The 17,175-nt window shown below is 37.2% G+C and overlaps 1 protein-coding gene across 4 annotated transcripts in view; it reads right to left on the bottom strand.

Moving 5' to 3' along the window:
• Positions 1-17,175, bottom strand: part of LOC126850274 (transcription factor collier) — a 75,004-nt gene that overhangs the window by 8,299 nt on the left and 49,530 nt on the right. For all 4 annotated transcript variants that reach the window (XR_007687527.1, XR_007687529.1, XR_007687528.1 and 1 more), the window contains one exon: positions 1,903-1,984. Coding sequence is in view for 1 of the 4 variants with exons in the window: in XM_050593099.1 (XP_050449056.1) it covers positions 1,903-1,984 (82 nt within the window). In the remaining 3 variants the exon portion in view is untranslated. The remainder of the gene's footprint in view (positions 1-1,902; positions 1,985-17,175) is intronic.

The raw sequence follows: 17,175 nt of genomic DNA on the forward strand, positions 1-17,175 counted from the left end.
TTGATAAGATAATAAGATTAATGTAAAAATATATAAGAAATAGTATATATAATATTATAATAAAATTATTCTATTTAAACATAATCAAAGTTTAAAATCGTATATATATTTGTGTAAATATTTTTATGGAAATTATTAACTGAACGCACGCGATCTCAGTTTGGACATTTCTCAAGGAACATAATTATGTAATATTTTTGATGGGAACATAATTATGATATTTTGAAAAGAGATTAAAAAATTAAAATATTATATTTTCATAAAATTTGTGTAATGTATTGTTTATGTCTAACTTAATAGAGTGTAAGGAGATATACACGTTAGAGCGATAGACGTTACCGTGAATCATATTGCATTTCTCTCATGCGCATCATATACTCAGCAAAGTTCATCATATTTCTTGTGAAGGAGCATAGACAACTCGATTTGCCGCACCGAGTATCACGGCATGCAATTGTGACTTGCACTGTATGACACAGATATAATCGCGCGGATATAAGATCTAATAGGATATATCATATTTAATATGTATATATATAAAATCTCTTTATAAATAATGATATAATTATAGAGATAATGATATAACAAGAAATGCAACAAAGTATTACTCATGAGATTTTTAACAACTTGAAGAAAATTATTCGCTTCAACATTTATGCCATTCTCCGTATGGTTTGAGATGTTGAAAAGATTTTCAAGATGCGGCAGGAAGAACGTTTATAAAATCAAGCGAACGGCTGGAAAATGCCCAAAAGTTTTGTCCTTTGCAACTTTCTCGCATGCTAGTGATATTACTCGACGAGTAACACCGCCACCAACTTAGAGTAAAGCGACGATAACTCTGTTTCTCCCGCGGTGGGAGAAATTTTCGTAAGGGCTGCACTAAAATTTTAATTCGCAACTTTGGGCAATAAGCAATTCTGAAGCAAATCCGAAAGTGCGATGAGTATTCTAATTTCAGTTCGTTGTCGCGCCGACGCACGAAAAGAGAGAACTAAAAGTCGAACAATGTAAAGAGAGATAAGTCAGGGGAAAAAAGGAATTGTTGGGATCACTACGGTTTTTGGTAATTTACTTTTTAATTTTGTCTTTTATTTCGATGAGAATTGAGGAGGTAAGATAGCAAGATATGATTATCGCTAAATGAGAGCAGTAAAATATAAAGGATGAACGAATGCGGGAGTGAATCGGGGATGATACTGCACCGAGAGTTTGATAATCTTTCAAATTACGTTTGCTTGAGAGAAATCTTAATTTTTGTCACGGTCGACATGTCGACAAAATAATTATTTAATCAATATCGGCATCTTTATTTCGTTTATTTCAATAGATTTACTTGTATTTAATTCAGTATTAGATCATAATAATGATATTTTGCAATAATACACGGAAATTGTGCAAAAAAACAATGCTTTTGGCAACGTACACGTCACGCGATGTTGCGGAGGAATTTCGGCATTCTCGTCTCTGTCTGGCCGCCCCTATAATTTCGTGGATCGTGACTTGAATGACACAAGTGTCTCGTGTAATGTACATTTCAGCATCGCGATACGATCTAGAATGTCTTTGAATTAAGTGGGAGAAAAGTCGAAAACGATTAAAGCTTTAAATCGCGTTTGATGAATTAAAAATTATTATCTAAATGCAAGTAAAAATTATTTTATTCAGATTATATTTCCTTATTTATTATAATAAAAAATTTTTTGCAATTATTTTAACAAACGAACAAATCTATTAGTTCTGAAATAATGTATATTCATTTTTATTAATTTTAGAAAAAAAAAAATTTAAGAATTTTATGAAAATTTTTGATACATTATGAAATAAAATTCAATTTATTAATGATATAAAAGAATTGCAAGTTTATATTTAAATTAAATTGAAAGTAAATAACTCTCTTACCTGAAAGCGTCTCATGTCGCGTGGATTGCCAGCGTTCTTGAGGCAGTTTTGGTTACACTTGAGAAAGAACTTGAGGAAGAATCTGCAAGCACAGAGGGGACCAGAGTTAAACGGTTGACAAGATGCTTAACGCTCTTCAACGCCGGGAACTTAATTAGAACGCGAACTTGGACGGAAAGCAAGGCTGAATATTGTATAAACCAATCGCGAGCCCCGTTCCACTGCCTTCTATTATTCAGTATTTCTCTAGATTAAACCTCCGACTACGTGCTTCTCGACCTTTAGGCCTGCGTGCGGCATTGTATACTGTACGAAATACACGTGGCTACTTTATTGTTCCACTACTATGTCAAAAAACATTTTCCTGACTACATTTCTATAATAAATAGATATGATGTATATTTGCATTACAATTATAAATTTATATCTGTTTTTATTTTTTATTTTTTAAAATTATTTTTTTTTATAAAAAATCAGTAATTTGTGAGAAATATTATCACTATTATTTCAATATTATATCAAGTTAAAATATATTAATTATTGTGATTTATATATGCATAATATATTATTTATTATTAATTATTTGCGAAGGAAATAATATAACACAATTAATAAACACACATGTTAAAAATTAAAATATATTAGATATTTAAAAAATATCTTTACTATACGAACAAAAATCACGTGCGACAGAATTTCGTGACACAAAGATGTGTGCGTAGAATTCTGCCAAAAAGCCGCTGGCTCAATTTTCATGAATTATGTAAAACGTCGGGGATATTGAATTTCAGAAAATTTTTTGAGATGTAGAGTATCCCCGTTTGCGCCTATAAGAATGGAAGGGGTTGACTGAGAGACGAGTTTGAAGATCAGGTAGCTGAACGTCAGACCGAGAAGGATCGAGAAAGCGAAGGAAACGCGTAGGAAACAATCAGGAGGGCCGAGACGACGCCGACGACGATGCTGGTAAGAGGGAGGGGTAGTTTTCTGCCTGGTAGGCTTTTTCTCCCGTGGGACGCCATTGTCATTTTCCCTGAAGAGTGCGTCCATGGGAACCGGGACTTTATGGAAAAATCAAACGCATACCTTTTTTGCACTATTGCTTTTGTCTCTTACGCATATATGCTAAAAATTTTACGAAAAGACCATAATTGATACTTTTTGGTATAGAGAATATTTTTAATTTCTATCTAGTTTAATTTTCATATTACATGCATGATTGGCCTACTTGAAACGTAAAATATTAAATAAATTTTTGAAAATGTTAGATTTATTTTTTGGTCACATGTAGTTTATGAAAACTTGAACCAAAACAATATTTCTGTTACTATATCCGCGATGATTTGGTCGAAAGACTCCAACTCGCTTATCGGGAAATCCATAAAGCTGAAAAGTGAAAGGTAAAAACGAAATGCATCCGCCACGGGGGCGCGAGAGGGAATGCTGACTGAGTGAAGCGAGGGATGAGAAGCGAGACGGCATGTAGGGAATGGGAATCCGCTGATATGGAAAGAGAAAGGGAAAGAAACGTATCGATCTTGCGTTACACGCATTTTCGCATCCAGCCGTGGACCTCGAGTATCTTAGCGCGAGAGTTGGGGCTAATGTCACGTGCGTTTCGCCTGCGTTGAGCGAATTTAATTTCGTTTACTCTTAGAGAACGTTAAGATGTTATCGCGATGCTGGATGGGTATTCAAAGCATTGTAGCTTGGCTTATCGCGGCCGTGGATCTTGCTCTAAACACGATATCTTCGTCGTGCCTGAGGCGTTGCCCGACGACGTTGGCTCTAGTCGGTTCTAGATAGGAATACCATCGACCGTACTTGCATCTACGCTATTGCGAGAACGGCGCGAAACCACCCCTTTAACGACATCGACGACAACAGAAACGAGTCGGTAACCGCCTTCGAATCGAGAACGTTTCACTTTGTATCTATATTGAAATCGTGTATCACCATTATTTAAAAAAAAAAACACTTTTCCAGCGGAGGGATATTTATGCGTTGCCCTTATTTTGATTATTTCTATGTAAACTATATATTTATATTTATACTGTTTAAGAAAAAGAAGAGGAAAGAATTTAATTATAAATTTGTTCATTTTTGACATTTTACATAACTGTTAATCCAATACATGTCAAACGTAAAAAAAATAAATAAACAAAGAAAAAAGAAAGAAAAACATTTTAAAATGAAATTAGCAATAAAAAAATTAAATATCTAATTAAAAAGAGAAAGAAAATCCGAGATAATTGAAATATTCAGACTAGTAAACCGCGCTTGGCGCTTCCAGTAAAGAACTCGGACGATCCGCTTTCAGAATTTGACGCTAACAAAATGACTCTACTTACGCAGGAAGTTCTATGGAAAGGGAGAAAGAGAGAGCGCCGCGCTTGCCAGAATCGGCAATGGAAAGATAGGTGGGCTATAGATCTTCGCCTTTTTTTTTTATGGGATTCGTTCATCGGCAACACTAATCATTTACGACACTCCCGTCGCGCCGCTGCCGTATCACTTTATTCCTCTTTCTTTTTCCCTTACACGAGGTCGTTTCCTTCCGCGCGTCCTCGAAGTATTGGCTGTTAGGGGCTAATGGATTGCGTTATCGACTGATTCAAATGCGAACTGGATTTCATTCGAGTTCGATGGGGCGGCAGTATCGATGGTGTTGTAGCGCGAACGCGTGCAAGAAGGGCTAGTTTCTTACAGGGGATCAAATTCGATTCCGATAGTCTATTAGATTTTTCTCTTCCATTGGCAACCTTCGCGAGCTCGCGTCAACTTCCTCGGAAAAATTTATTCTGAATCGCCATTCAAACATCCGATAGATATACTTTACGTTATTGAAACATTAATTCAAGTTATATGTCTTTTCCAAATATTAGTTGTAAAATATTTTGCACATATAAATCTATGATAATTTACACAAACATACACAAACATACGTATATATACGAATGTACGAATATATTCTTCTGATATATTTTAATAAAACAATTTATTTTATTAATTACAGCAGTCATTAATTGCATTAGTATGAGAAAAATAAGATTTTATTTTTTAAATTTAGATTAATAGATGCTATATATTATGCACCTACATATCACAAATTTAATCAATAATGTTATTAACATCACTTCCATCCACACGTGTCAGTAGTTAAAAATATATTTTATATAATTAGATATATGATTAGTAATTTAAAGTTGTATGTATAATTTGACGTGTTATTTATTCATAGAAAAAAAATTATTTTTCATTTTGTTTTAATATATCGACATTATTATAATTTAAAGTCATTTTTAAAGCAGCATATTTGAAGTCTTCCGGTTATTCGGGTTCGTTAACGAATTGATACGAAGAAAAATATACAGAGGCGATTCGATTGCAAAATCATACCTTTGGAGCTTTCATACCTCTTTCCATTCCTTCGGATCAAATAGAAGAAAACGAAGCAATAGGCGGCGAAGTGAAGGTTGGGGACTGCAACGGTATGACAGGGAAGGGTGACGGGTTGTAGCAGGAAGCGTTCGTATCGTTCGCTGTTCCCAGTTTTACAACGAGCAACTTTGCAGCACGTTGGAACGGATGAGCGAGTGAGGAAAAAAAATCAACGATATAAATGAAAAAAAAGGCTAAACATCGGAGGCTCACGAAGGGTGAGAGTTGTACGAGCAGCAAGCGGGTAAACAGAGTCGAATGAATTCAATCAAACCTTGCAGTAAATCATCGGTATTCGCACGGCAGTTTTGTTTATATTTTCCGTGTACCAATTAGCGATTTTTCTCGCCGTACCGCGACGCCGATGTTCTTTTCTCCGCGGAAACCATTGACGGCGAACAAAAAAAATTTCACGCTCTACGTGACGAACGTGATTTATAGGTACAGTTGCCTCGTTGATTTTATGTATTGATAAAATATATATAGATATATGAGAAATATACAAACTATATTTAAAGTAATATAAATCTTTATGTGTACATTAAAACAATTATTAACATAAGCATTATTATATGTGACACCTCGGTATATATTTTTCGCGTATATATTAGTAATATATAAATTATAAATATATAAATTTATTTGTGAAATATATAATTTAATTTCTGTCATTTCGATACACGAAGTACATTAAAGTTCGCAGACTTAGCGCAAATAATCTGAGAGAAAATAAGGGAATTATAAAGGTTCTCCCTTCTCCTTGTTTACATGCCACCCGGTAAGGCATGCGCGGGTGCCAAGTCGCAAGTAAGTACCTTCTGATCTAGTAAATATATTTCCAGCAGGGGCTGAATGGATATAGGGGGCTTACCCGGGGACTCACGCGTAATAGTTCCAAATAGGGTGGCATTACGCGTATCAGAAATCCATTTTCTCCCACATCGGAGAATCTTTAATCATGTTTTCAGTTCTCTCGTTGTACACCCCTCTTCTTTGCCACTATAAAAGAGAGGATATAACGTGGCGAAAACTCGATGAAGAGATCCGTGATGCACGCTTTTCTTGTTCTGTTCGTTATATTTTTATCATTTCTTTTTTATATCGTGTTACATAAACGATCAGAAATTATTCTCGGTAAGTTTCATTGTTCGCAATTGTCTAATATATACTTAATTTTTTGTACGCGTGATCAGAAAAAGATCACTTATAAAAAAGATTCTGCTTACACTACAGAATTTTGCCGAACAGGCGTGTCTAATAGTGTCCTAATCACATACTAATGTAAATCATGGGCTATTCTACTAATATTATGTCTTCAAGTAATGCCTAGAAATAGCCTCATTACGATTTTTTGGTCTCTAGTCTTGATGACCTCAAAGTTAATTCGTTATATATTTTTACTTAAATTTAAGAATGTAATTATTAAAAAACAATGAAAAAATTATTAATATAAATAATGATAAAAATAATGATTTTTTTTTGGAATGTTAAACAATTAATTAGAAATCATTAGAAAGAACAGAATATTTCCAGCGTAATAAGCGAAAACTTACATTTGAAAGTAACTTTTGTAAGTAATACCGATAACTTCCACTCGATCGGATATATTTAAGCAAGAAACACTCGGGAGTAATCACGAGTGCATAATGCAGACGAGCAAGACGTCAATTAGTAAGAATGTGTACAAAGGACTGTAAGGTATAGGAAACCACCTAGAGCTGTATACCTTGCATACACCTTAACCGGGGTTAGTAAGGGGTTAGCAAGGTATCAGGGGATGCTTAATGTTTAACTAGCCTCCATTACGCCCACTGCCTCCCCAGCATCCCACCCTCTTCCTTTCTACACTGCCGTCATCTAGCATCTACCGACTCGTTCCTTCGGATTCTCTCCACAGGAAGTATTATAGAGACCGTTAAGAAGGATCGCGCATAACTATCGGTTAATACAGGAAATCATTTTCCAAGAATAAAGTCACCCTATGTAACAAGAGATTAACTCATCGCTTCGACGTGATTTGAGGAAGTAATTACGATGATAATGTTACAAGCTGAATAATGTACAAATACGATCAAGCCAAAAAGTCTTTCTTTCATTCAAAAAATGACAAAATTAATTAAGTCAAGAACTAAATTAAAAAAATTTAACTTTAATTATACGTAATTAAATTTTGAGAATTATATTCTATGAAATGGAATGTTTCCACAATAAGAGCACCGATTAAACATGGGTAAATTTAATTTATGCAGGAAGTAGCGGGTCAGGAAAGCTGAGAAAATACAACCGCCGTTAGAAAGAGAGACATCATTGTTTAACATCCTCTTACAAGAATGTCAACGTAAATAGTTGTTCGGCAGTAGGATAAATTTACGTGTAAATGTGCGCAAAGAACGAGTTAATGTTTACGGTTTCATAATTTTATATGGTTAAGTAAAATTAATTTTTTCAGGAAATTTTGCGGCGAATAATTTTTACGAGTCATTTGCATAAAAGCGTAGTATCCCACATTTTTTATTCTAATCGCGAGACATTAAACGAACGTTTTATATGCTTGATAATTCTTGTTTACGTCTGCTGTAATCGGAAATTGATAACAATCGATAACCAATGGCGACATTACATCGTTATGTAATGTTGCATTTATTCTTATCCATTTCGAGACTATCTTCTTGTCTGTGAATGCATGTCACAGTGTTTACGAAAAGGAAATCAGGCGATCGACTACGTGTGTAAAGACGGATACCTTAATCAAATTCCTGCCGATAGAGAGAGGATACCGTTTGCTCAAGTTCTAAGACGGTTGGAACTAAGGCTATTCAGGGGGCGCATTGCCGAGGTACTGCATAATTCATATCTAAGTAATACGTCTTACTAGGTAGCATGGCCCCGGACTAACGTACTCTGTCGTAACCCCCCGCTTCACGTAGCCGCTCACCCCCGCTCCCACCCTATGTCAGAGCCGACCCTCGCCACGACAGCAAGATACCCCTAATGGCAGTCTATCACATTAGCCGCAAGACGGCTTGAGAGGCCGGCTACCATAACTAGATTTGCCTTGCACGTACGGCGCATCAACCGACGATTTACCACGTATCGCATAGTTGGTCGTAGCTATTAACTGGCGTAAGCTCCGACTTATCGTTAGCTTATGTCGACAACGTGACTGTGCTTATGCACCGGTCCAAGGAAGGATAAATCACGCGGCGAATCCGAGATAAGCAGAAGGAAAGCCCACAGATCTCTTACTCTTATTCAATTTTTTGATTACACTATTTAAAATTGCTATGCGTTCTAAAGATTTAGTCTAAATTAGTAAGAATTACGTGAAAATTATCGTAAATTGTCGCAAAAACTACTATAAATTGCTTGTTAAATATTCTGTTACACTTTTATATAGAAATTAAAACTGGTATAATTTTTCGAGACAGTAAAAAATATATTTTTTAACGATGGAGATTGGCAGCTTCTATATTTTCTTTTGTATCTGCAAAAATTAAACTTGCCGTATAATATCAATATCAATTTTTGCCTGTTTATTAATCTAATAAGAATAAAAGGAAATTTATGAAGATCGTCACGAACGCACATGCATGAATTAATTCAAATATTATTTTTGCTACAAATGTCTCGGACAGCTTCAAGGTTATTTCTAGAGTGATCATGTTGAATTTTCACCGTGTCCGACGCGGATATCTGGCCCGAAATATCATACATGTGACGTGCGAATTGCGAAAATTGCTGAATTATCTCTCTGTGCCTTGGGCATACAGCGCTTGGACAAGGAATGGGGCATTTCCATAAATGCATTAGAACCTCCAACCGCGTAAACTAACTTAACGCCGACGACGATTCTCACGCCGGTATACGAATGTACACGCGATTTATTAATGCCTGAATTTAGATACGAGGCTCTCTGAAAACGCAGTAGGGGCAGTTAAAAGTCTCTCAAGTTACCGCTGTCGAATATCGACAAAAACGAGCGTAAGTCGCGCATGCTCTCGTACATCATGTGGCTGCTGGAGACAGAGAGGCAACACGCGTATCACAACATTCTGCTACATGATATGTTGAAGAAACGTGTAAGGCGTACATATATTTATCTTCTCTTTAACAGAGGAAAAATACAATGTGCCTTTTGCAATCGCTTCTCTGCTTTAAGAGTGTCAATGTTCTATATGCAAAACAGTAAATATAATTTTTTTATTAGATACTATTACACTATTGTTTTATAAAGCAGCAGTAGGATAACTCAATTAAGCGGCATTTTAATCAGCGGTGAATAAAATTTCATGTGCGGTAATTTAATAGCGGAACAAAGTTAGTAGTGTATTCTAAATTTGCAAACGGTAATTTAAAATTCAATAATAATGAACAGTTTTAATTCATATTAATAGAGTTATAAAAAACATGTGATCGACTTTTGCGTGAGAATTTGTCGTGTGCAGACAGTTTAGAGTGACGCGTGTCAGTGTACACGGTAATAACGCACCGTAAGTTTGTCAACGGAAGCTCGCTTAATCCCGACTAATCTCGTTGCCCGCTCGCGGAGTTTGTTGTCAAACTAGGGGAGCTAAAATGTGATTTTAATATTCGCGGCTCCTTTGAGGAAACTCGCGAATCCTTCCTTAACAGGCTTACTGAGGGAGCGTCCATCCCCTCCCACGAGGTCTGCAACCTGCTTTGAGAAGTGCACTTACTTCAAAACTCGGCACAATCTCTCATTCCTCCGCTAACTTTCAAGCGTTTCTTTCTTATTTCGACTATTATTGATAGGTCTTTTTTTTCAATATTGTACATATATTTATATATTTTCTCTCTAGTAAATATTTATAGTATATATTTCTCATTAAAACTTTTGTGAGTTTTATTTCATCTATTGCATTTATATATGGCGATTTTTTTGTCTTTAATAGAATCGGAACGCTGTATTTTTTTTTTTGTATAAAACGCGTTTAGAACCTTATATAAATTTTACTTTGATTTTTTTTTCATGTGAGAGTACTCTTTCATAATCCCGCAAAAATTTTTCGGTTAACGTAATTACCTTGGTGGAATTCGCACTTACCAGGAGAAAAAAGTCACCTCAATGAGCGTGATCTCTATCGGGCTTTATTAAAAAATATGTCTTAATTCCGCCCGGGGCCACGTTTTTAATTTCTCCCTATGGACGCTCCTCCATGCCGATGAACGCCGGTATAAAGAATCGCTGAACGAGTGGACTTGGCAAGCGAAGCTAATTACTTTTGCAATGGACAATTGTCACCCTAATAAATTTGTGAATATAGAAAAAAAGCATCCATTGATCTAAAAAAAGACTTTTGCAAATATTTTTTAAATCAGATATACAGAAATAAATATATATATATATATATATATATATATATATATATATATATATATATATCTTTTCTACCTATTAAGGAAAAATTTTTAAATTTCTGTTTTTTAAATTATAGCTATTTAAAGTAATAGTTTTAATTTACACACATCTCTCTCAGTCTCTCTCTAATATTTATAATTAAATAATGCTTTTTTTATAATTAAATTTTTAATTACTCTTTTATAATTTCTACATTCACATATATCATATAAATTGCCCTGTATATAAGATGTAATTTTAAAAATATAAATGCATATAATTTTTTGAAGTATTTTTTGGCAAACTACTAATATCGAGAATTTGCTAGTTATCCTACCTCTTCATGAATGTAGATGCACGTGCTTGTGATTGCCGATGCAAGTTGTGATGACAAGAAAAACGTGTATATTATCGTTCTTTACTTGAGGACTTTAGAAGGTTAGCAGTCGCCATGCTGGCAGGACATGGAAGCACGCAGGACACGACGCCGTGGCAGGCCGTGTAGGGGTTGCCATGGTGATCTCATGGGGAGGGCATTCGCCCTCTCTCACCCTCACTGAGAAGATAATGCTGCCTGCCTGCCTGCCTTTCTACCGATGTTGCTACCAACCGCCGCGATATCAGAAGCTCTGGCAATAAAGCAAACGTTCATGCTTGCACGAAAGTTTATGAGACAGACCTGGTTTTCGAGTCGTGCGATTACGAGGCGACAAGCTACGATACCTCTCACGTATTCCCTTCTCATTACCACATATCTCTGGAAAATTATTTTACAACGAGATTAAAAGATACTAGTAATTTTCTTAATTTTTATGCGTAAATACGTAATATAAATCAAAAATTTTTCAAATATATTTTTTATAAATTCCCTTCTTTTAAAACACAGAAACTATTACAGGTTCAATTTGGCTTACAATTTTCTTACTTGCTTGCAATATGTGAAATAATTAACATCTATCTTTTCTTTTTCTTGAAATTGATTTCAAATCTAAATGGAATTTAGATAATAATATTACTATATATTTTTTTCGAAACACAAATATTTATTTTTCTATACTAATGTATCCAATATATGCGTGTGCTGTAAATGATTGAAATTTCTTATTTGATGCGTCAAATTTGACATTTACTGTATATATTGGAATGTTTTATCAAGCAATCATATATACGGAAAAATTTAATTCACATAAATGTCACATGGCGAAACTGTGAGTGAATAATTCACTTTGACGTTTCGATTGAAAAAGAAGAATCGGAAGAAAAATGATGCTTAATACTTTTTGCAAGAGAGCGTTTTCCTACTTAACTACGAGACTCAATGCGATATGTCGCGAGATTAAATGACCTTAAACCACGAAGACGATATCAGTATATCCGAGACTTAAAGGCTTTAGCTGCGGACGCGACGCGCGCCTGACTAACGACTCTTTGCTATCACCGTGCTTCCTTTTTAGAGAAGTCAAGACGGACGAGACGCGAACGCTTCGACAAAGTGTCGTCGTATTTTTGGTTTACGGCGTCTGAGGGTTTCCGACACGAGGGAACGGACGATGAGAGAGAAAGAGAGAGGGAGAGAGTGAGAGAGTAGACGAGAGAGGACGGGTGGGCGGTCGCCCGAGCGCTTCAACGATCATGAGGGTGGAAAGTGGGTGGTTTGGTGGGTATACGGGGAGTGATACCGGTCCCAAAGGTGTCGTTACAATTAGACAGCGCTGCCGACTGCTACGACCTCAACCGCTAAATAACTTACTGGTGCTGACAACCCGACCGCCACACCGTTACCGCTCATCGTGCCGCATGTAACCCAACCATGGGTCTACGCGTCAGCCGGTGAAAGTGCTTTGCGTATAATTCCGTCGTCTCGCTTGCCAAGCGTCTTGCAAGGGGATGCATTTCCACTTTTATGCGTGCCGTTTTACTTCAACTTGCGAGCTTGCGTAACGTTCAACATCTTGAAAATGGAAAAAAAATATGTAGAAACACTTCTGTTTAGCAAAGAGTTAGTTCGAAATAAAACTTCTATCTCATTACTGATTGAAAATTACATGGAAGCTTTTTCTTGCAAGAGATTTATCTTTTTGGAAAGCATATCTTTATACTAAGTATCTCATATTTTTCCATGTATATACGTTTTTCTTTTTTTTACTTTATCGATCTATTAAAATTTGAGATTAAATCTTTCTTACATATTTTGATTAAACGCTTTATATTTTTAGTAAAAAATAAAATTTGATAACTTCTGTTCTAAAAGTTTAAATTGTGATCTTTTGATCTGTTAATAATTTGTAATTAAAATACAAAAGTTTTTGCTTAGTATATTTTTATTTAGTAAAAAAATTAAATAAAACTTTATTCCAAATTGATTAAACAGTTTATATACAAGAAGAAATAGGCAACCTGAAGACGTCTTATATATATATATATATATATATATATATATATATATATGTATGTATATGTATATATATAGGATGTTCGCGTCGAGACGAAGTATAAAGAGCGAAGCCAATGTCGAGGACGTCGCGCTGTCTTGCGCTTGCGCCGAGTGTTTAGAACTCGAATGCTGGTAGAAAGAGGTGACGAGGAGGTGAGGAGAAAGAGGGTGTACCTTCGAAGGAAGAGGACAGGGGTGTCCCTGGAGTATCGACTTGCCCCACGGGACTCGGCAGTCGATAGTCCCGTGGGATTCGCTGTCTCTTTCCCGAAGTCGCCGTTCTCGATGGTCTTTCCTCGTCTCTTCCTCTATTTTCCATTTCTCTCCCTCTTTTCTTCAAGCGTCTCCTTGTCCCGCTTGTGCACTATCGTGGGTCACGAAAGCAGAATGGCCGAACAGGTGAAGGGAGTTCTGCAGAGACGACTTTGGACGATGAGACGAGATGAGATTTTGTTTTAGAAATTGTTGAATCGAAATATAGGTGCGTGCATATGTAAAAAAATTATTGTGATATAATCGGTTAAGAAATTTCGAATTAAAATCTCTCTCAATTATCGAATTGCAACATTATTTGTATTAAAATACAAATGATAAAGCTTTGTTACTTATGTATCTCGTTCTGAAACAGTTCACGGAAACCGTTAATGTTTATTCCGGGCCGTAGCCAAAATGGAATTACGCACCGTAACGCGAAACTTGGTTGAGTGATAATAAGAAAATGCGCGCGGCGTAGTGATTAAATTGCGAACAAAACGGGCCGGATAAATACAGTCGCAGGGTGAAGTGAAACGCTTCGCGAAGGAAGGAAGAGAGTTCCTCCAAGTTTATATGAAATTCCACGCCTTGTACAAGCGGCACTCCGTCGTCTCCCTTCGCGCTCTTCCATGATCGGGGATCCTCTTGCCTGCCTACCAACCCTCGTACAAAAGAGCTATCTGTCCGTCCTTTCTCGACCTCCGCCGAGAATTATCCGCGCAACTTACACTCCCCATTTTTTTTTCAGCTCACCGTGAGCATTCTCTCCTCCACTACTTACACGCGCCAAATATCGAATCCCGCATACTGAGGGGGAAAATGAAAGTGAATCTTGAAGCGTTATTATTCGACATTGTACCTGTATCTCGTCCCCGGCATTTTGTGCGACGCGACTTTTTAAATAATCGAATTGGCCTCACCGGAGGTCGCACGACGCGTGCTTTCGCGTTTCTCACGCGCGACCGCCTTGTACTTGACACTTTATGGCCGTCGAGAAAGTTATAGACCTATGGTTTCCGCAAAAAAATATCTATATATTTAAATCACTTATGTAGTTTTCGCCGTGAACATTGAAATGTGTCATGAATTCTTATTTTTTAATAACAACGATGTTTAAGAATGATATATTTAACAATCAATTTCTTAATAAGTCTGATAATATTTATTTAAAATTATTTTTACAGAATAAAATTTTTTTGGATTTTTTAATTTTGTATTATATCAAACGTCGTATATTATTTAGCGAAGAATTCACTTTCTGATCCATATACTAATATTCCGTTCTCTGGTCTACAATCTACGGCAATGAAGATGCGTAGACACGTGTGTTCTCGTCGAGCGGGCAAAAATCGAAAGCCATCACCGGATATAGTATCTGCGCGCGTGTAACGGGTCGTAGAGGTATTGACACGTATGTACGCGTGCGGTCGTCGAAAAGAAAAGGGAAGAAAGGCCACGCGGAGGGTCTTTCTTGCTCTTCTTCGTTTTCTCGAGGGAGGATCCGAAGGGTGCGCGGCGCGTCCTTCGCGAACCCTCGCGCGTCCCCTTGTTCCGCGACCCTCCGCGCGAGAGCCGGGCTACCGAAATGCGCCGAGTGTCCTCCCCGTTCAGTAATACGTTACGCGACTGCGAAAGTATCGTCCGCAACCACCCTCGGTCCGGCCTAACCTGGAGCTGGTGCGACGAAACTTCCACCGTTCCCTCGAAGGAAGAGGGGGGTCTCCGGAGACTACCATTTTGACTCTAGGGATTAGACGTGACCCCGCCCATTCCTGGGCAAAGTTTTGTCCCTTTCGATGGCCAGGAACGAAAAGCCGTCGCTATATTGATGACTTCTTTCCACATAGGGAGAGAGAGAAAGAAAGAAAGAGAGAGAGAGAGAACGAGATGGGTAGCAAGTAGAAAATCGAGATGCGGGAAGCCGCGAAGGGAAGGATGCTGAAGAAAGTGCTAGCACAATTCCTGGTAGTTGCAGGTTGGCTCGCTAATGCTGACTAGACGTGTTTCGGAGTATGATTTTAGTACGCTTATTGCCATCATTTGAAAGGATTTTGAAGATTTTCTTTATTAAGTGTTGTTTGTCGTTGATTATAATTATTAATGTTTTCTATGTTTTTTCGTTCATAATTGCTAATAAAAAAAAAGAAATAATTGAAGAATATTATAACATAAGAAATCTCTAAATTAAAGATGAACACTCTGCTTTATCGTTTTTAATATTGATATAGTTATCTATATAGATGTCACGATAAATATAATCGAGCATTTATATAAATATATTTCTATTACAATATGTATACATACATATATTTAATTCATATTTCTAAAGTTTCTCTTTAATAACGTATTATATTTTTAGAATTATTCCAAACTTTTAATTCATAAAGCAATTTGTTCTGATAGATTTATGTATTCTTCTAAATTGAATGATTGCAGTTAATATTTACCTGAAAAAATTTGCAAATTAAAGAGAAAAAAATTTAAAGAATTACGAATATAATATGCAACGATTAGAGTCATGTACGTTAACATAAAATTTATCAGAGTTTCGCACAACACAATTGGCTTAGTAGCGGACACATGCTTTCTTTATTCACAAGAGCTTTGTGTTGTAAACCTTGCACAAGGAGTGGCATGAGGTTTAGGGGTTGGTCGGACAACGGCATCATAAGTCGGGAGTGGTTTGAGGGTTGGGTGGGTTGTTGGGGTGGCGAGGGTCCCTGGAGGCGGCGGGCTAAATATATCCACCCCCGACAACCCTCGAGGGAGAATGTCAAGACAACATGGCCGACGCCCGTCATCCCGTTGGCTCTATGTATACAATAGTTCGTGTTCGGCTATGCTGGCAGAGCATTCAAGAACATCGGAAGATTATAACGTCATACTGTTAAATGTATACAAATTAAACAAGTACAAATGTATGCTCATAAACTCACGCGTTTGACGCAACATTTCCTAGTATATTTTTTTCTTCCTCTTTTTTATTATAAATCAGAACGCGCATTTATTTTTGATCGATGGCGAGCATTTTATTCGCAAGCGGTGTTAAACGCTTTTTCTTTCTTGCCGGCAGCTCCGCGAGATTATGTTCTCGAGTCACGGATGAAGTGCAATCGCGAGGCGGAGCCCGTAAAAAAACCCCGTCGGCAAAATTTACATTATTGCCCCCGAGACCATTTAGGTAATCTCGGAATTCATCGCTCGCAATCGGATTTCAAAATAAAAAGAGAGGCAGAAGCGAGAGAGAACGGGATGGGAGAGAAGCCCGCCAACAAAGTTACGTTTCACCTTTTCGGGAACGCACCTGCTGCTCGATTGCCCGTTGTCGTCGTCGTCGTCATACATACTGCGCATATCGCGAACCGTCCTTGTCCTTCGTCCTCGCACGAACGTACGGTGGACGCGGGACCAAGAGAGGACAGAGAAATATAGCACAGATTAAAAGTCATAGTAGAAGAGTCTACTGTTGTGGAGCTCGGCGAGAAAGATCGAGGAGAGCATCGCCGCCGCGGCGAGAGAAGGATGCCGAGGTCGAAATTAGCCACCCTCAGGATTACCCTGAATTAACAAATTGAAAAAAGTCACCTTCCCCTCGAGCATGGCTCTTAAAGGTGCCCGTCTCGGTGTTCGCGACATCGACCGTCGCTCCCGAATCTCGCTCCTTCGGCTTAAAGCACGATCTCTTCGCCTGGGATATCGGACCAACAAATTCATGCAAATGCTACTTGCCTCTGCCGCGGTCGCGATACGTACGTCCTGTGTATATATATCTGTGTTAGTATAG

The sequence above is a fragment of the Cataglyphis hispanica genome, chromosome 6, assembly GCF_021464435.1.
Source record: "Cataglyphis hispanica isolate Lineage 1 chromosome 6, ULB_Chis1_1.0, whole genome shotgun sequence".
NCBI lineage: Eukaryota > Metazoa > Arthropoda > Insecta > Hymenoptera > Formicidae > Cataglyphis > Cataglyphis hispanica.